The following is a 22,229-nucleotide window of genomic DNA, read 5'->3' as shown; positions in this document are numbered from 1 at the left end:
CTCCTGCAAACTTTCCTGACAACTCGCTTTAGTCAATTAACCCCAGTGAGATTCAAGAACAGCCGGGATGTGCATAAAGTTAATATGTAGAACGGAGTATAATGTGTAGAACGGAGTATAATGTGTATTATGGTTCACACAGATTAGATAGGTGAGCGGTTCTTATTAGACTTGTGCATTCAAATTTGTCTGAATTGTAATTTAAAAAAAGGCAGATTTTGGCAACTTGTAAGAATACCTGAAAATGAGGAGGGGACCACCAACAAAATAAATGAAAAATGAAACAGAGCTTCCGATTTTTGTTTGAATTTTGTTGGTACTTTCACCCACTCACTCTCCCACTCTTTTATTTAGGCTCTCGCTATGATTGCCACATATTCAGTCTACTGAAAGCCTGTAGTTTTTAGAATGCCAGGAGATATCTATTACTGTAATCAGAAAACAATAATTTTATTCTATATAAAAATATTCTAGAGTGCGATAGTTCCCTAATAACTAACAGTTCTCGTAAGTAACTCTGATCTTTCAGTGTGCATTGGAAGAAGTATCCTGTGCTACATACTCCTTGAGTGGATGTGTGCTCTGACATTCAAGGTCGATATATTCTATTGGCATGACAAAAGTAGTGAATACTTTCATTTTTCCCTGCTTATCAGGTTATCCCTTCAAATTATTAATCGACAGGAACTGTTATGAAAATAGAACCCTGCAAATTAGTGTGCCATCACGTGTCTACTAGAACTTTTGATTCATAATTACATATTTTTAATCTTACGTACCTTTTTTGTTATTTTAATGTTTAAATATAGAAAGGTTTGGTTTGCTGATAACTGGCTCAGGTGGGATTATTGAGTTTTTTGACAGCTGAAGATCATTAGTATAAAGAACCCATGAAGCTTCCTGCTAACTAGATTGACATGTCGCTGAAAGGTAACTGATACAAATGTACCAAGGTGACGTGAATCTCAAACCCAGGTGCATAGAGAACTTTCCATCAACAATACATATCTTAATATGATGTACAGTATTAGACCTATAGGAAAATACATTCTATAAATAAGTGTTAAAATTAACCTTGATCATGTAAGGTGTTGGTGATAAGTTTTTCACCTTGAATTTATTTTACTTTTCTCTCTTTATTGCATGGCTTTACGTCCCCACAATGGTCTGGTCTCTTTTCCTTGATTCCCTATTCTGGCATTAAGTAAATAGTAATGTTCATAATAATAGGAAGGATGCCATAATAGGTCTTTAACATTTGCAGCTTTAGTCTGTCTCATACCTTGCACTTTCCTGGATATTCCACCCTCTTCACTCGGAGTATAGCAGTGCTTTCACAACATTATGTTAATGAATACCTATGTTATTTCCATGATCCTATATACTAAGAAAAGTTTAATGGTACCTTAAACATAAACCAAAACACTGGTGACCATGCCCAACACACCAATAAGTGTGACGTACAAATAAAATATACCGTATTTGCTCGATTATAAGACGACCCCCCAAAATCTGAATATTAACTTAGGAAAAAAAGCCTGAATATAAGACGACCCTAAAGGAAAAAAGTTTTACCAGTAAATGTTAATTCATGTAAACTATTTTTTAAATAAAAGCAATGATTGAGAAAAATATTTTTTTTGTTTTTATTTCCTTGTATTTTCCAACCTGTCCTCCAGTTACGCAGATCTGCCCCCAGGCTTGCCACACCAATATGGCACTGTGGCCCATGATATGCCTTTTAACCCTCTATATGCCACTGTGCCCCATGATATGCCTTTTGACCCCCTATGTGCCACTCTGCCTCCAGAAATGCCTTATACCCCTATATCCCATTCTGGCATTTAGGGGGTTAAAATGCATATTATGGGGCAGAGTGGCATATAGGGAGGTATAAGGCATTCCAGGAGGCATAGTGGCATTAAGGGAGTTAAAAGGCATTGTATAGAGCACTCTGCCTCCTGAAATGCCTTATACCTCCCTTTATGCCACTCTGCCCCATAATATGCCTTTTAACCCCAGAGTGGCATATAGGGGTATAAGGCATTCCAGAAATGCCCTATGCCCCCATTTAACACACACACACACACATTTACCGGTGCTTCCAATTTCCTGCTGTATTGCCGGGGCAGCGGGTTGACGTCTCCTTCCGCTGCAGCCGGAAGGAGGTGGAGTTGGCAGCGGAGGTTTGTCTGCATCCGTCGCGGATACCGGTATCCGTGACGGACTCAGACAACCCCCGCTGCTAACCACACCTCCTTCCGGCTGCAGCGGACGTTGTCTACGCGGATCGCGTAGACGTCAACCCGCTGCCCCGGCAATACAGCAGGAAGCACCGGTAAGTGTGTGTGTGTGTGGGGGGGGGGGGGAGACAGGAGGATCCAGGTCCCCTGCAGCGGTGTGGGGGATCTGGATCTTAGTCTCATAATCAGACCTCTATTTGAGGTCTGATTAGAAGACGACCCCGATTAGAAGACGAGGGGTATTTTTCAGAGCATTTGCTCTGAAAAAAACCTCGTCTTATAATCGAGCAAATACGGTAATACCCAAACGGATAGAAATTATCCAAGGATAAATCGATCAGATGAATAGCCAAATCCAAATATTAAACAAAATTAGACAAAAAGAATATAGTGTAATATGTAAAATTATAAGTATGGAGAATAAAAATCTGGACAAACTCTAACGTTAGTGTTTCTCCCAAGCCCACATACAGGGCCGGCCCAAGGCAAAATGCCGCCTGGGGCGAATTTTAAAATGCCGTGCCCCCCCCTTATCTACCCTTCCTCTCCCTCCGTCCCTGCCGCCCCCCCCCCTTATCTACCCTTCCTCTCCCCCCCCCCCCCCCCTGTACTTACCTTTCAGCAGACCTGCGGCGATTCTCCCTGTTCGATCTCGGTGCCGGCTTGTAATGCTGAGCGCCGGAAATCTTCCGGCACTCAGCATTACAAGCCGGCACCGAGACCGAACAGGAAGACTCGCCGCAGAGGAGGGAGAGAGGGGCGCCGAGCGGGTACTGACAGCTTGGTAAGCGAAAACCACTCGGCGCCCCTTTCTCTCTCTTTCGCTTTAAAAAAAAAAAAAAAAGGCTTGGGGCGGCAAAGTGCCGCCCCTTCAAAAGTGCCGCCTGGAGCGGTTGCCCCACTCGGCTCCATTGTCGGGCCGGCCCTGCCCACATATATGTGATATGCAAATCAAATAAGCGGTAATAGCGGTGCTTTAAATGGTACCTCTCCCTGCCAACAAAAGAGATGAGGCCTGCGCACACATCCACAGCACAGAGAAAATATTAATACCAGACTCACACTTGTACCACAAAATCAATGGCTTTAAGTGCAAATCATCCAACGTGGTGTACCTCATTGTGTCCGACATGCCCAACAGCAATCTATGTGGATAAAACCGGCCAAGCATTACACAAACAGTTTAATTCCCACAGACATATTATCAATCAGAAAATAAAATAGATACACCTGTTGGAAAGCATTTCTGTCAGCCTGGGCTCAGCATCCAGAATGTGACTTTTGGTGCTGATGGGTTTCGTCTGCAGCCTGAGGTCAAACTGATATGTCTGTTTAATGCCGTGCTCGATGGCCTCAGTAGTGACAGGTTCATTTATAACCTTATGAATTCTTTCACAAACACTGAATTACTGCAACTGACTTATTTCTGCTACCGTTTGACACCTTCATGGATCTGGCGTGTGTCAAGTAGTTTTATGGCCCCTCTAATCAGGCTGTAGATTGATCAAAGATGCTCTGACTAAACTCTAAGTCTGGCTAATTTAAGGCTGAGACAAACCTCCAATACCTCTGTTTATCTTGCCTTTTTTCTGAAGCTTGGGACAGTGCTTTTAGGTTCACTATTGCCTGAGGGAGCGACCTAACACCTTGGTGTAGAAAGCCTGATATTTTTTTGATATGACAGATACTGTGTGTTGGGAAGCGGCATTGACCAATGCTGATCAACAAGGATTAGAGATGGCAATTTCTTCTTGGATAAATAAGAACTGAAATACACATTATAGTCGAAATCAATGAATTAATAAACCAGTGTTTTTCTCATTTTGCTAATATAAAATTTAAAGTTAAGCCATAGGCTCTGTTTTTTTATTTTGTTTTCTAAAGTCATGATTAATCAGCATAAAAAATAGAGATAAACGTTTTATCCCACCAACTAAACTTTTATACTATATATGTAATTTTTTTTTGATGCTAGAGCTGGACAAGCTAGCGTTGGGGTGGAGAAGTCCATGCCTAAGCTAAACCTTCTGCTTTCCATCTTTGTGTTTTCTGGGCACATGTGAGGACCCTTCATTTCCAGCGCTACAGTCTTTCTCTGCCTGATAGGCTGGATTAGCTTTGTGCTGAGCCATGGTCCACTTTCCCAAACTCGACTAAAATGGGTTGGGTTGGCTTTTATCTTCCTAATGTTTTTTTCTTTTTTTTAATTTGTGCAGGAAATCCAGTCAGGCCTGTGTACATGCATGAGCTGACTTGCAAAGGTTTTCTCTCTCTCCGTTTAATATTTAAAATACAGATCACATTAGCATGGCTAGATGTTGGAAGAAGCACTGTTCATCTTGCTAATACAGCGCTGGGTTCAGTTTTTTATTTGTTTTTGAATGAAAATTTAGCTCAGTGTTAAGTTAGTTCAGGTATTACCTGACACAAGAAATCTAAAATGGCCCATGTTGCACCTTTACCAGATACACAAAGTGATATGTTACATTGCATTATTAATCATTTCCATTGGTTAACTGTAGGCCAGATATATCATTGTGTTACTTTATATAAACAACGTGTTCATTAAGAATACATGCTCAATACGACTTTGCTGCCAAATTTTCATTTTGTGAGAAGAACGAGTTCAGCACCCCGAAGGTCCACCCTGTGTCTACTAAGCCAACAACATTAGCAGTTGAGTACATTCCACCCCATTGCAAAACTATCTGGCATGGCCTATGTTGACGGTACATACTAATTAACAACAGCTGCTTTTGTGCCCAGTACCCAATTCCAATGCTGTGAAAATGTCATTCAGCATTATAACAAGCTATGTTCATACTCTATCTTTGCCAGGGTTTTTTTTTGTTTTTTTTAAATGCCGTTTTATTCGTTCTTGGGAACTTACAGGAGTAGTGTTATGAAATAATAATTCCTTAATGCCATAAGGAGTACAGTATAAAAACGGTGTATTCTATCTACATCTCTGAAGTGATTACATGTGAAATGTCTTTAAATATTTAAAAAAAAAAACATGAAATCTAAATTAACCAAGTCTTAAAATTATTTAGATTGTAAGTTTGAGCAGGCCCTCCTTACCTCTTGTTTCTGTAAGTCAAATTATGTTTTTCACTACTTGTTGTCTTGTTTACCCATTGTATGGTGGTGCGGAATATGATGGAGCTATATAAAACAATAAGTATTTTAGGTATATAGTGTGTGTGCTTACAAATGAGCAGAGGGTGGGCCCATACACATCCTCCCACACAATTATCCCAAAATACAAATGGGTTGCATTGCAGGATTATGATTGCTGCGTACAGGAAATGTGAACCTACTGTCCCACTATAAGCAGAGTTTAGTCTCAAAGTAGAGGACCACATTGGGATGCGAGTCCCGCCAAAAATCTTGTGGGAGGTTTTTCGGGTGTTGCAGGTGGGAGCGGGCGGTCAGACAATGTACCTGCGGGTCCCAGTAATCCCACGCATTCCTGCAAGGCTGCCTTTGCGTTGCTCTCTCACATCGTTTATCCTCTCTTGTTCCACCCAGGAACCCAGCGGAGTCACGGCAAGTGACGTAAATTCACGTGACTCTGCTGGGTTCCTGGGCGGAACAAGAGAAGAGACGCTGTGAGGGAGCAACGCCAAGGCAGCCTTGTGGGAGTGTGTGGAAAATCAGCAGTTCAGGTTAGGGGGCGTGCGGGAGCGGGCCACACACATGGAACGGGCGGTAATGGTCACAAAATCAGCAGGAGCGGGATTTTTAAAAAAACGGTCCCACTCAGGGCTCTATCTCAAAGTACAGAGAAATGAGACGTCTTTCGATGTATACGCTTGTTAACGATTGGGCTACTATAGGTTGAAATATTTGTGTTCTGTTTTTTTCTGTCATGCTTTAGCATTGATATTAATGTATTCCCAGTTTAAAGGTTTCTCTCACACTGTCCTAACTGTATGGACTCACAGTATGTTTTCCTTCTTTCAGGTGTATATTCTCAGACAGTCCTGGTAAATGACTCGATTTCGGGATACATTGGTTCTGATGTCATCCTTCACTGTAGTTTCATCAATCCTCTACCCAGTGTAAAGATCACTCAGGTCACGTGGCAAAAGTCCACCAATGGATCTAAACAGAATGTGGCTATTTACAATCCTGCCATGGGGGTATCCATCCTCCCTCCTTATAAGGGCCGAGTTGACTTCCAGAATCCATCATTTCGAGATGGTACTATCCAGCTGAATCGTCTGCAGTTAGAGGATGAAGGCGCATACATCTGTGAATTTGCAACGTTTCCCGCTGGAAACAAGGAGAGTCAACTTAACCTTACAGTACTAGGTAAGAATGCTTTTTTCTTTACGATATATACCAAATGAGGCGGTGGCTGAGTGGCTCTGATCTGTCAATTTTTGGTGTTTTTTTTTTTTTGTTTTTTTATATATATGTTATGTGTTTGACATACATGATTGCTTCAGGCAATGTGTGAAATGCATAAATTCTTTCATACTTTAAACAAGTTTAGACAAATGTGTGAAACTGGACAAAATGGAAAAACAAACAAGGCATGATTAACGGTTAGATGGCTTGTTTCAACTTGAAGCCCATGCTTTTCTACTTCTAAGCAATACGTTTAGTATTTGATAGCCAGGCCACGCTGTGGTTTGTGAAATATTTTTAAAGATTTTGTAGTTTTAAGAACCATAGAATGTTTTGCAAACATGTTATTCATTTGCTGCCAAGTGCTGCTGAATATCATGGAGCTAAATATATTTTTTCTACAAAAGTAACCGGCTCAAACTAAATATAACACCTGAATGTTACTCTAAATGTCTATATTTAGATATATAATACATGCAACTGTTACTTTTTAAGTGGCTCAATAGATTTTATGATATTAATTTGTTTTAAGTTAATGGATGTGATTTTAGTGATGCTGTGGGCATCCTCTTTGCGCTTGATATTGTAATTCAGATTTTATAAAATAGTGATGAATTCAATGGATAGATAGTATAGAGACTTGCAGATAGCCTTTATATGAAACTTATTTTGCTATAAGAATTTAAAAAACCCTGCTAGCATCACTGTCTAACTGGACCCTTCAGTCGGATTATATATATGACCAAAGTATAGGAGCACAAACAGGGAAGGGTGTAAATCGCACAAGGGTTGAGTGGGGCGGAGGGGATCACACAAGAGTAGTAAATAACAGTGAAGGGCTGGGAGCTTCCAGCCAAGAGGCTAAACCCAGCCTCCCTACCCAACCCTAAAATTGCCCAAAACACCATCGAAAACTTAGACACTAAAATGGGGGGAAAATCTAGTAGTGTCCCACAATGTTCAAATAAGAACAGTCTAGGGGACAGCCCTTCCCTGTATAATAATATAGCCCAAAACACATTTGGCCGATGACACATTCTAGCCCTGTCCAAATGAGAAAGTATCCCAGAAAGTCACCCTAGTGGCTTAGTGTCTTTTAATTCATGGCAGCACAGAGACAATTTATCCACTATGACCATTGCCAGCCCTCATCTAAGCACAAGCACTCTTGTGCGGTGACCTAGTCAAAGTGTCCCGCCTTGTGACATCGCATGCAGGCATTGATCGCTTCTCCTCCGGTCATCTCTTAACAGGGTTTTGGAGGTGAATGCTGCATGATTCAGCATCACAGAACATTAAAAACACACAGGTGTTTTTACTGCCATCTTTTTTGTTTTTATTATAAAGTTCGTGTTTTCATGACTCTTCTTTGAAAATATGCAAAACCGAGCAACTGAATCTTTGGAAGAGGAGTCTTGGTGACTAATTTTAAGAACAAGTAGTGTATGGAAGTAAATATATGTTGGGGTGGGACATAAAACTATATATTCAGAGTAACTTTTTAATGCAGAAATGTCTTTATTTTTTATGTGACAATTCCATTATAACTAATCTTAGTTATTCCTGATGTTTGCCGCTAATTGGAAGGGGTTGCTGACAATCCACAGTATCTTTTGTGTTCGAGCAAAGCAAGGTGACCTGCAGTAATGTTACCATTGCTTCATACATAAAAGTTGTCAAAGTTTTGTGACCACCATAAACCTCCTGAAATTATATATAATAAAGAACTGAAGCAGTTACGATTCTGGTATTGCAAGTGTGACTAACAGGCAGTACCCAAGTCCGTCTAGCACCAGCACAGTTTCGGTTTGTGCCTTGATCCCTGCTTCATTATTTGTGTAAGGATTGCATGAAGACAGTGAAGGACTTTGTCATGTTACCATTTTCTCACCTGGTTCCACATCCGACTTCTGTTTGGTTTTTTTTCTTAGCCAATTTTTTCTTATTTTTTTATCACCAGAGCAATTTTCCTCTATTTTCCAACCATACAAATTCTCTAAATTTCTTATCATAGCCTTTCTAAGCGTATTAGAAAATAGGAAATAAACATCCTGGCTAGGACGTGTTTCATTTTCCATTGTAACCTACTGGTATTTATAATAGCGGTCCATTATCCTTGCAATCATTCCCTAATAATTATTAAATTAATAATTGTGGACATATTTTTGTAGTTCAGGTTACATAATAAATACAATGGAGGTATAATATAATTTTATTACTAGCGACTGACCATGAAAGAGGGGCAGTCTATGACACTAGATTGACACCTAGGCATTTTTGGCCTCAGACACTGCCATTCCTTTCTTTGGCTTGTAACAAAATTGTGAGGGCACTACCCATCTTAGCCCTGCCACACAATATCAAGTCACCTCTGTATAACAACATACTTTGCCCAACTTTTCTCTGAGAAAGATGTATACACAGCAGAAAGCACCAATACTCTCCCGGAAACACACAAACCGTGCACCAAATGGGAGCAGTGCAGGGGGAACATATAGAGATGTGTCCCTGAAATGTGGTTCTCAACACTTCAATCACGGCTTCATCGAAAGGAGGGGTGAGACGTATAAATAACACCCAGCTTCACTTCTGTTCCGACTTGCTTTCCTCCATAAAAAATAATTCCCAATTATTTCACTTCCTCTTACATTCTTTTACTCCATCCTGCATTCATAATTATGTCTTGTGTTAAACAATGTAACAGTGTGTGCTTTGTTTCACAAATATGATAATCACCACTGTCTCGCTGGTCGAAGCAGTAGTAAAAAGGTGACTGAAATCAAAATTACACGCAAGCAATTCTATGCCCATGTGGACAGAGATGATCACGTACTGGGTTTATTCTCTAAAACGTGAGTTGGGAAGGAAGTTTGCAGAGGAGCTGTAGTTTCAAACTCCCAAATTAACTACATTATAAAGGGCTATCTGTGGTAATTATCTTCAAAGGAACGGCTGAGCCGGAGATTTTCATCAAGTTTCAGTGATTTCAATAATTTTACACGGGACTATTCTAGCAACACAAAGCCACTGAGGCTGACCCTTCTTGATGGGAAGTTATACTACAACTCCCCCAGACTACCTCTTTAGTCAATAAACCCCATAGAGAACTGTCAAAATAAGTCTGATTTTGAAGTATTCAAACTGCCAAAAATGTAAAATGAAATTAGCTTGAGGAGTAAGAGGGCTTTTTATAGAAGTGGTGAAAAGGTAACTGAGCTCAAAATGACACGTCATGACACATACATTAATGGGGAGTCCCATTACTTGGATGGCATATTACAAATGTAAAATTGCCACCTATGCTAGTTAAAAAAAAAAAAATAATAATAATAAAAAAAATATATATATATTCCAGTTTTACCTGTGAGAACATTACATAAATTGAATTTCAAATGCATTTAACAGTTCACCGTGTATGCATGTATAACAGAATCTCAGTATCTATGCCTGTCTCTAGCATATCCTGTAAAAGAATGCAGTTTGGAAAAGCTGTTTTCCAGATTCAAAGCACATTCCTATGATTCAGTGTCCTTTGCACTGACATGTCCCTTCCAAGGTTTCTGCCATAGTCAGGGACACAGTCCAAACTTTCCATCTGTGTATTGTTTACTTTGCCTGAGATTAGCTCTGTCTTCACTGTTCCCTTTTCATCCTCTTTGCGCTTGATATTGTAATTCAGATTTCTTTCCATGCTTCATTCATTTCCTGATATTCATTTTTTTTATTTGTAACTCCTTGTGTGTGGCATATTTATATCAGCAGGGAACATAGCAATGTCTGCTAAGTAGGCTTACATAGAGAAGAGCAGGGAAACTTGCAAGGGTGTGCTTAGAGCCGGTTATTGCCTCCGTGCGATTCACAGGCAGTACCTCCAATGTTCTCCGTGGCCCTTTCCTAGCTCAACTTTGGACAGTAAGTGGTGGTACTAGCCTGGGGGGGACATCAGAAGTGCTGTATTTGAATCCAGAGTATTTTTCCAACAATACATGGCTTGCATCCATTTGTGGCATACATTTTTTCGTGATTACCTCACACCCTGCCTCAGGGGTGACTCAATCGGTGCTGTGTTCTGATCTCTAAGAAGCTTCCAGGTAATAGCTTCTCAAATAGCCGGGGGCATGGGTAGGGGAGTACTTACATTACGTTTATTTATATAGCGCCAGCAGATTCTGTAGCGCTGTGACAATCAGTTGAATAATTTAAAGTCACACAAGATAACAAACTGATACAAAAGGAGAAGAGATCCCCGCTCTTTCGAGCTTACAATCTGATATGTTCATAGATATCATATATAGATTCATATCTTTGCACGAACATCCTTCAAGCATTTAACTGTTTAGTAACACTCCCACCTATTGGTTAAAAATCTACCTTCTTTGTGCTGCGTAGGAATGTATTGATCAGTTTCTTTTTTCTCTATAAACCAAAGTAGGGATCACTGACAACCTTTAAAGAGTAGATGTATTTACATAGTAATCATTTGAATGTGGTTTGTTAAATTATAAACCAATCGTTTTATTATTTTTTTCTTAAACCATAGCCAAACCAACCAATCAGATGGAAGGGACTTCAAAACAATTGGTTGCAGTTCCTAGATCAAAGGAGAAGGTAGTCGTTGCAACCTGCACTTCAGCAAATGGGAAGCCCCCAAGCAGTTTGAGCTGGGAGACCAAGCTGAATGGAGAGGCAGAATTTCAGGAGATAAAAAATGAAAATGGCACTGTGACGGTGATCAGCCGCTACAGATTGGTTCCAACCCGAGAGGCCCACAGACAGCCGCTGACATGTGTCATTAACTACCTGATGGACAGGCAAACGGAGACCACCACTCTCAATGTGCTATGTAAGTATTGCACTCGCACCTGTTTTCTGGGGAATCCTACAGAGTTTACCTCCAAAAGTGGCCTTGAGATTTTAGTGACTATACAATGTTAAATACCTTGGGTGGAAACCTGAACACTATCGTGTTTTGGGTCATCTCACTCCACTTTTTTACTGATGAGTGAAAAACTACAATTATGCAACCCTAATTGTACCAAAACCTAAGTATTGATGTGAGAGCAGCATTGTGAGATCCATAAGCTAACCCTACTTTGTTTTAGCATTTTGTATTGTGTACAGCGAAATGAATTGAATGGAGAACGTGCTTTCATTAAATGAAGATCAAACTACAAATCACATTTAACACAAAACACTTTTTTTTTCCCCGTTTCCTCCTAGATGAGCCCCAAGTTTCGATTGAAGGCTTTGATGGGAATTGGTATGTGAAGCGTGCCGAAGTGAAACTGACCTGCAAAGCAGATGCTAACCCTCATCCTTCTTCATTCCATTGGAGGATGTGAGTGTCAAATAATGGTGCAGTGCCTCCTAGCCATCATGAAATCATTAATTAGTTAAAATAAATACATAATCTGCACATTTTAATACAATTAAAAATAATGGAACAAAATAATTAACTACAAGTAGTGAATATTGTATTGCATCATTCACGAGAATCATTGTAATTAACATGCTAATTATATTTATGGCAATATGATTTTTCTGTTTATCATAAAGGTTAACTAAGGTTTTTTCAGCCATTGAAGTTCATCTTTGTATGAATTCAGTATTAGTTATTTTACGAATTGTGCTTAGCATTAAAGCTAAATATATATAATACACACACACACCTTATTCCTCATACATGTGGGGGTACCTTATGTGTGTCATTCTTCTTGTAGGGCAAATGGTTCACTTCCTGACAGTGCTGAGGTGAAGAACAGCACTCTATATTTCCGAGGCCCAGTAACGTACAGCCTCTCAGGAATCTACATCTGCGAAGCAAGAAATACTATCGGCAGTCATACTGGCCAGGTGGAAGTTAATGTGACAGGTAAGAAACAAGTAGACTTCATCATGGCAAATGGTAAATACGCCTCCATAAATTCTCGAATTTAAACTGGCATACACATACTAACATTTCCACACCTTTTTTGTGACTTGATATTTTTATTAAAATTTTTGTTTTTCAAGGTTGTGTCAAAATAGATGCAACACATATGGTGTACAATCTGTCATAGCGTAGCACAACACAGTTTAACGCGAAGAAACATAACCGAAATACAACATTTTGTCTCAAGTCATAGATGTAGCTAGGAAAACAAAATATACCATACATGTCAGGATTCTACACCTTCTGTTTCTTATCTATATTTTTCTTTACTTCAGGGAGGCTTAAACCAGCAATAGATTTGGTGTACTTCTGTTGCACAAGTAAATGAGCAATGTTTTGTTTCAATATTTCCTCTTGTAATTTGTACACATTGTATGTATAAGCGAGAGAGAGAGAGAGAAACTTACCATAGGAGTTCCTCAGGGTAAAGATAAAGGTTGAAAAGAGTAGGGCATTGATATTGAATGTGGAAGGGAGAGGCTTTTATAAATTACTTTAGATTCTATTGTACAGCACTCTAATATGATAGCGCTATATAAATCAATAGGGTAAAATGCAGTGAAAGTGGCGAATCTGATGTTTTGGATAATTCCTCCATTTTTCAAAATATATTTGACCATTATCTTCATGATTATATAAATATATATATTTTTATGGGTGTGTGGCTAAGGTCTACATCTGTATGACTTTTTTTTTTTCTCTTGTCCGTATCTCCCCAGGATTGGGTTGTCTGTTTACAGGACATCCATACTATTTCAGTGCAGAAGTGGTAATTTTGGCAAAGTTAAATATAGTATGCTAGCTACTAATAAAAGTACATAAATTGAAATGGCTGTTAAGCATTCTTGGTATGCACATTTCACAGTAGAAAAAGCAAAATGTTGGACCGCTTACAATGCAGACATCTCTTGTTTAATGCAAAGTACTCAAATTAAAGTACAGGTTCTGTGGCTGTTTCACGGTGTAGAAATTGTTCCCTTTGTTAACCTGCAGACACTGCAGCAGCTCTGAATAAGTGCTGCCTACACAGTTGTATCACAGCTGCCCCACACCTATGCGTTTGCACAGAACAATAGAGTAAATTTGGTCCGTGCCCTTAGGCATGGATCTGTGGTCTGTTCCAGGAAATGAAGGCATTGACGGTAACACACAGATCGTTCTCAGCCTTTGTTACAATTAGGGAAGCTCGCAAGCCTGCACATGCCATAAACAAAGACTTTTATATAAGGAATTGCAGGGAGAGGCAGCCAGTCAGAGGCAGAAGCCCCCAAGGGAGTGTTAAACTTACCCCGTCCTCCCTTGTGTACATTCCACTCAGTTTGCACACAGTACCTTATATGTGAAGCTGGCACAGTGCGGGAAGTGTGTGTTAGGTGCAGTATGGTAAGCAGCTTTAAAGGGCACAATAAAGAAAAAAAAATCCATGGAAATGTTTGCATACAGCAAAATCATTTAATAATGTTTATAGAAATTATTGCTATATTCATATCATACTCATCCCTTCTAGTTGGCTGTTTACTTATCTGATTATATCTGGGTCCTGTTTGCCAATTGTTGTTTTACGTATTTTCTCCGTATATTGCCTAGGGGAGACAGATTGCAATTCTACCTAAAACAAAGAAAACGTGGGGCAAACATCTAGATCTTGGCTCTTTACACTACAGAAAAAGGTTTTGTCTAGTGCCCCATATTCATCATTTTGCACCGGACTGGCTTGTTATCTTTAGAGAGTTTATAAATTCCAATAAACTAAAAAGAAAGTCAATTAAATTTAAGCCTTGGTTAAACAGAATACTGGTTACTTAATAGAATATATTGATACTCATGAGTTATTAAAAAGAAAAAAAAAATCATGTTTAACCACATGAAGTAAATAGTTTATGGCATGGTTCATTTATGATTGCTCTGTACATAATATTTTTACACAGTGAAATGTATTTTGGTTTCCAGTTCGATTCTCTACTTGGTTATGTCCACATTCCCCACCTGTTTTCTACGTATCTTAGATTTTTTGTTTTAATTTTTTTTATTTTTATTATGGATGCTGACTTCCAGTGGGAGATCTGTCCCTGAGTAAGGCGTTAATTAGGTGTATGCCATGAATCACAAAAGAATCAGTTTAATGACGGCTACATTGAATGTTACACAGTTTTCATGTCCTGCTAATTAAATCCATTTAGATTGCTGCTCATTTTTTTTTTACTTTACATAGAAATTAATACAAATTGCTCTGAAGTGAGAAGATAAAATAAAAATATGGCAGTTTGCAAATTTGACCTTAATACTCTAGATATTTTTCCTTTGTGCCCACTATTCTGGACAGTATTGTTCATGGATTGTGTAAACGTTAGAGGATGAAACATGAGAATCCAATCAAATGCAGCCATAAGAACAGAAATATAGGTGCACAAATGACCAGGTTTTTTTTTCTTTCCTAAGAACCACTATTCTAGAGCAAGAAGGTATTATTTATGTGCTTGATATAACATGAGTTAAATATTGTAGCACTGATCATACACTCTCTCTATTATGCTGAATGAAGTGTCCCATTATCTGTAGTGAATTTAATGAAAAAACATGTATGGCTGTCATGTAATGGGCTTTATTATTTCACATTGTCTTCATGGTAGTTTGGATACTTTAGTTGGATTATGCTAATACTATGACTTTTTTGCTTGCTGACTGAAAAAGTAACCATTCTATAAGTCTACCTGAGCTCTGGATATATCCTTAGCAAGTGTCTGTTGATCTGAAAGCTGTCTAGCTTATTTTGTTTGCTTGGAGCTCTCCTGATTGTCTACTGGTCACTAGTGGTCTGTGCATCACCTTCTCCATGAATGGTGGCATGAGCCGCTTCTCATCATTTAAGGTTGTACTAAATATTTGACCAGAAGTCTCCGGAATTTCAATGGACACATTCACTTCCTTTCCTGCCTTCCTCCAGTCCATATTATTTCCCTTTTATTTTCCCTTCTACCTCTCCCCACCCAAGCAGGGACGCAATTAATAAAGGTTTGAGAAATGGTTACAAAATTAACAAATTCTTAGATTTGATTAATTGATGAAGCAACTCAAGTTCTTCCATTGTGACTAGACAAAATTTTGCTTTACACCTTTTTATCATATTATGCAACTGAAAAAATAAATTAAGAGTATGGGAGAAATTGATGAAAATAGTTTGGACAAATGTGATGGGAAAACATCAGGTATACTGAAGGTGATGGTTAACCTAACAAGAGATACTTTTTGTGATTCTTGCAAGGCCTACTCATAAAAAAGGGCTCTTGTTTGCACAACCTTGAAGCCACTAGGTGATGTCCATAACGCTACAGTAAAAAAAAAATATTCACTGTTTAATACTGTAACTTAAGTTGATATAGGGCACATCATTCACTATTCAGAATGGTTAGGACTAACATTGCTGGTAAACTCCTATTTACAGAAATTGTGGATGAAATAAATAATTGAAACAGCTGCACTTGCGTCTCTGCTTTTGGGTTATAGCATGTAGCCAAAGCCTGATGTTGTCCCTTTCCTTGTCTTTTCCTACCCAGAATTCCCTTTCACCCCAACTCCTACACCGGGTCAGAAACGGAGCGAGTCATCCATATTATCAACGGCAATCATTGGCGGTGCAGTGGGTGGAGTCCTGCTTGTCCTGGCAGTATCGATATTCCTGTTTGTGGTCCTAAGACGAAGGCATCATACCTTCAAAGGAGACTACAACACTAAGAAACATATATATGGAAATGGGTACAGCAAAGCTGGAGTGGCACAGCATCCACCTATGGCTCAGAGCCTTCAGTACCCAGATGACTCCGATGATGAAAAGAAGCCCGGCCCAGTGGGCAGCAGCTATGAGGAGGAGGAGGAGGAAGATGATGTGCGCAAGTTGGGTCCAAAGTATGATGATGAATCTAAGCGCCCCTACTTTACTGTGGAAGAGGGAGAAAGGCGTGGTTATAGCGAGGACAGAACTCTAGGGTACCAGTATGAGCCAGAAGATCTGCCAGACAGTCTGGTCCCCCAAAATGATGGTTCCTTCATTTCCAAGAAGGAATGGTACGTGTGAGAGGTGTATGCCAAAAAACAAGGACGTGTTGCTGGATGCATACATATGTCTCATCCCATCAGCAGGTTAAAAGCCAGAGACTGAGGGTTAAAGAGTTGATTACAGGATCAGTGCTTTGTCTTGTTTCTTGATATATGTATATATAAATATAATCTATCTTTTTTATGCCTCAGAACTGCAAGGTCATTGTGACCTATAAGTAATGCAGATACCTGAATGCCCAAAATCCACATTGATACAGTGTACAACATGTTACATTAAGGTCCAAGTAATGTAGATTTTTGTATGCACAATGATATTGTGATTGGTTGAGGTGCATTAGTATATGACAGGATATACAGGTATATAGCATTTACACTATTACACAAGCAAATTCTCATGCACATACAAAGCAGCTTTCCTCATAGAACAGTGAAACTGGCAAAATTACATTTTTATGGCACACCTCCAATGAGACACAATGTTCACATTCTACTGATGTGTAAGAAATACAGCAACATTTTGACAAAAAAATGGATGGCAGTCATACTGACTCACATAAACTACATTCCCAAAATCACAACAAAAGACACAACAAAACACAAGTACACTTAAACACCAGCAGAATTCTCCAACAGACATCTCACAGCTGTCCAGGAGGCACATTAGAATTGTTGGATTTATATTCCTGACACCCCTGAGAGCAAAAAATGGTACTTCCTATGTTTATATATGTGTATATATAATATATATATATATATACATACATACATACATACATACATACATACATACATACATACATACATATACATACACAAAGTGGGTGATTAATGAGCAAAAAAGGGCCGACCATTCTCAAAAACAGATCATATCAGCCTTCTTAGCACTCATTGTCTATATGTCACACAAGCCAATGCCTTCCTTTATTCCCTAACCAAGACACTGGAATTCATTGTGCTGAGTATAATTGGGGTACTTTTTTTTTTTTTTCCTGAATATTTTTTTTTATATATATATTTTGAGAATCTTGGTTTATTCCAGGGACTAAAATGAGGCATCTCAACCTCCTCAGTATCATCCTGATCCTGCATGGTATTGGGTAGCTGACAGTTGGATATATGGCTTCTTTAAGGTTTGTGGGTTTTTTTGTATTTTGTGCATATCTTTAGTTTTCCTGTTTGGATTACAATGAATTTTTTTGAACAAGGACTATGTGCTGAATAGTACTTCTCAATGTCTGTTGAAGCTCCATCAGAGAAAAATAGACATGCCAAAAGACCATACTGGTAAGGCCAGTTGACATCAGCAAATAGCTGGTCGCTCGTGTGTCCTTGTGGTCTTGAGTCTCTCTACGCAAACTTTGTCCTCAGCCAATCTGCTGGAGCAAACTATTTGAAGTTCTGCTGAAACCAGTCAACCTACTTGGAAACACCCACAAGCATGTCATCTTTTTACTGCTTTAAGAAAGACACTTTCTTGTTTGACTAATCTGCCCAGAGGCAGGCCAATTTATAGTTCTTATAGTGCTTTTTATTTTGAAAGGACAATGCAAAAGCAAAAAATGAGATGCCCTGAAATACACAAGGCGAGTATATGTTAACAGATAAGCATTATGGTTCATCAACTGATTCACTCTGATTTTGCCCATCTAGTCAGTCGCACATACCATGCCTCGATTGTCACGCATCTGTACAGTGCACTTCCAGATATATTGTGGTATATTATGGTTCTGATGGGCCAGTCCAATCAGCAGGTACATTCAATTGGTAGCTATAGCAGTAAGAAACATTGCATCACAATTGCTGTTTATAAATATCTGCCAATACGTCTATGCAGGCAGTGTAGCCGTACCATTAGATAAAACATACTTGTGCAATGTATGTGCTTATAATGAGGGGTCAATTCACACATTTTTATTCTGGTTACAGAGATGGTTCCTTCACCACGCATCTGCAGTCTCAGACCTTGTGACCTATTTCAAAGGATATTTCCGTATAATCAGTTCTTTTTATCTGGATTTAAAGGTCTTCATTATTAAATCATGTGTTTATAACCATAATAAATTGTGTATGCTATCAAAGCATCTATATTCTTATACACATAGCATATCTTTGTGAAGATGCTGTGTCTGCTCGCTTGGACCAGTGAGAGTACAGTTATTGATCATACAGAGCAGTGAGGGTACAGATCAATGTATTTACATGTCTTCAAATGGGTTCTTTAAGCAGCCTCTTCCATTGAAATTTAAAATATATGGTAATATGTACCATGTTAAGTTATAGGAATGCCACTATTAATAATGTGAGTGGCATATTTGTGCAGCTCAGTTATATTGCACTTTGCAAAGACAAACATTTGTAGATAAGCTGCTGGCAGATATTGAAAGTCTGCAGATGTACTGAGCACAGAGTCTCTAATTCTGACCACTCAAATTGAACGCTATGCAGTCCATAGAAATCTTAATTCATAGCAGCCCAAGGTCCAAAAAATCTATAGAGATCCTGGCCGCTAGAATTTTCTTGTTTTGGCAACAGGGGCAAATCCATCCATAGAGATCAATATGAAACAGTATAAATAGGTACCAGCAGCAACAATGTAGGTCTGAGGCGGCAGTTCCCCTGCCACAAAACCAGCAGCCAGATCGCTCTCTAAGATGCTCAAACCCCCCCCTGCTGTGCTGCTACTCAGCGAGCTGGCTATTAAGGAGAGTTCCTTAACCGATCCATGTATGCTATGGAAGAAATCGGCACATCCTCCATAGACTGCAATAAAAGGCCGTGCATGCATTTAAGACATGGAACACTGGGCAATGATGTCATATCCTGGTGCTCCGCAATGAAGCGGCAGTGGAGGAGGTGACTGGGGGTGTTGTCCTGGGTCAGGCCTAAGCAAGCACCGCAGATAAATATACCTCTGACCAGCAGTAAAACATTGGAAGACATGACTACCTCACTTGCAAGCTTTATTTAGCATTTGTGAAAAAATTTTGGCTGCCCTTTCTCCAAATTTTAACAAAGAGGGTAGTTGTAATTTAAATTTCTGAAACACAATAAAATAAACACATAGTTTAGTATAAAAGTTTATTCAACATAACCTGTTGCTGCCAGTGCCATAAGGTAATAGAACACTTTTTTTCCAGTATGTTAAGAGTGCCGCAAGGTTTACAGGGTAATAGAAAATTCCACCCACATGTAAATATATTCAGGTGTTATATGTTATATATTTGTGTGACAGAGGGGTGATTAATGTAGTTTGCAGCCCTATGGCTTTTGAGAGTAAATGGGATTAATATCATTAACAAAGAATATTGTAGATCATCTGACTGAATTGTTGGGAGATGCCTCAATGAAGTTATACATTTTTAAAATAAATAGGAAATGTAAGTTAAAAATCTAACTGAATTCGCAATCCTTCAATGAACTGGAAGCTATTTTTCTTGTAAAGACCTTTTGTAAACCGTATGAGATTGAAAGTTCTGCATTAAATCAACACCCATCGTCTGTCAATAATGCAATTGGTTTCCCGAATGAAGGCCAACTGTTGATGCTGGGTGATTAAGTACTTCATAATGGACAAGGTTGTAACATACAAAAAGGATTTCCTGGATAAGCAAAGTTAGCTGCAGCTTACAACTGGTGCCTTAAAGTAGACTATTTTTATCCCAAGAAATGGCTTTAATGGTGAATTAACTAAAAACACAAATGATATCTGTATCAGAATGTTATGTAAAAATGGCAAACCTTTATTGGCAAAAACATTGGGTATTCATTTTAAATTTCTATTTGATTTTTATTTCTATTAAATAGATCTATTTTGTTATATCTGAATGGGAACATATCTTCTGAATTCCATCACCATATTCATATATAGAAAAGTTAGCCATTGGAGAAAAGAAGCATAGGCCTCCCAAATTACATGGTAACTAAATGTAAAGAAATCTGTTAGTTGGAATTACATTTCATACCTATGATATATTAGGATAGAGAGAGAGATCAGGTGTTACCCACTGGCAATGTTCATTAATTACTTTTAATCACCAAGTAGGAAAGCCTAGATCCTTCCCTGAACGTTTAAGGTTTGACTAAAATGTTCATCTTGTTAATTATACATTATGAAGGGCTATCCCACATGATTTTGTTCTGCAATAAAATCCTGCTCTGTCCTGTATAATGTATAGCAGAGTTGCAGTCTCAAATTGTAACTGTCCTGCAAACTCCTATTTTAAACACAACAGACGGCGATAGAAACATTTAAAGACATGTTTGAAACCCATACAATGAGAAGCTCAAGGAAACCTACACTATATGGAAAAAAGTATTGGGACATTCTTCTGGGAAGGGGTTCCGCAAGATTTTGGAGTGTTTCTGTGGGCATTTTAGCCCATTCATCCAGTAGAGTGTTTGTGAGGTCAGGGACTGATATTAGATGAGAAGGTCTGGGTCACAATCTGTTCTAGTTTGTCCCAAAGGTGTTCATTGGGATTGAGGTCAGGGATCAGGGGCCAGTCAAGTTCTTTCACACCAAACTCATCCAACCATGTCTTTATGGACCTTGCGTTGTGTACCTGGGCACAGTCATGCTGGAATAGAAAAGGGCCTTCCCCAAACTGATCCCACAAAGTTGGAAGCATACCATTGTCCAAAATGTCTTGTGAAAGCCTTCCCAAAAGAGTAGAAGCTGTTATAGCTACAAAGGGGGAACCCGCTAAATATTAATGTCTGTGTATTTAGAATGCAGTGTTATAAAAGTACCTGTTGGCGTAATGGTCAGGTGTCCCAATACTTTTGTCCATATAGTGTATATAGATATGAATGCAGGCAAGTTGTTTATAGCTCAGTGTAATAGGATTCCACTCTTCATCAATATCCAATGCCTTCAAATAGTGCTGTTTCAGGCAGGATTTGTTACCCCCACCATATCAAAACTGCTATTTGTTCGCCAGAATAGCACATACTAAATTTTAGGGTAATCTGAAATTTTTGCAGTCGTTCTCTATCAACTGTTTTATGGTTGTAATTGATCATGCATATAGCCAATATTTAAAACCGGTTATATCTGCCTTTTGACACAATAACTCCCATTTGTAATAATTTCTTACTGTTCCATTTACTGTCTCTTAATACGTCTTGCTAAGGGAAAATGCAACCACTTAATTTAAACATGTCTCATGCAGAATATACATCCTCCCTATGATTCCACATTAGATTATAGTTACAAATCTCAGGGCTGTAATGTAGGGTGACCACCTATAATTTTTACATATTGCTGACCAACCCAGATAAAGTGCTGTCCTGTCATATGTGGGATGTATAGATTCATGGAAGGGAGCCAATTAGTGGCATATACATCCCTCTTACTACCGGGCAACACTTATCTTGGTTGGTCAGCAATATGTACCATATAAAAATTGTGTCCTGGAAAACATGGCTGACGTGCTCACCCTACTGTAATGATACAAATAGGAACCCTGATACAGCCACTGGCTATGTGTTTGCACATTACCTCATGTCACAATTAAGTAAAGCTTGATGAATACAGTGACTTATTTTATGAATTACGCCATATAAAATGGTCTGGTGTACTCACAAATATTGCGAATTGTAGGCCATAAGTACTATTGATACATTAATGTCAAAGTGTTTAT

General features: G+C 38.9%; 1 protein-coding gene across 1 annotated transcript in view; it reads left to right on the top strand.

The window, feature by feature from the left end:
• The first annotated feature begins 917 nt into the window (after positions 1 to 917).
• LOC149298076 (nectin-1-like) overlaps positions 918 to 22,229 on the top strand; it is a 95,767-nt gene continuing 74,455 nt past the window's right edge. Inside the window, exons 1-5 of the mRNA XM_089487924.1 lie at positions 918 to 930; positions 6,210 to 6,560; positions 11,140 to 11,442; positions 11,820 to 11,937; positions 12,290 to 12,471. Coding sequence (XP_089344050.1) covers positions 918 to 930; positions 6,210 to 6,560; positions 11,140 to 11,442; positions 11,820 to 11,937; positions 12,290 to 12,471 — 967 coding nt within the window. The remainder of the gene's footprint in view (positions 931 to 6,209; positions 6,561 to 11,139; positions 11,443 to 11,819; positions 11,938 to 12,289; positions 12,472 to 22,229) is intronic.

The sequence above is a fragment of the Sceloporus occidentalis genome, unplaced genomic scaffold (assembly GCF_023333645.1).
Source record: "Sceloporus occidentalis isolate IW3139 unplaced genomic scaffold, rSceOcc1.0.p SCAF_35, whole genome shotgun sequence".
Lineage (NCBI taxonomy): Eukaryota > Metazoa > Chordata > Lepidosauria > Squamata > Phrynosomatidae > Sceloporus > Sceloporus occidentalis.
This window is presented reverse-complemented; position numbering and strand designations above follow the sequence as displayed.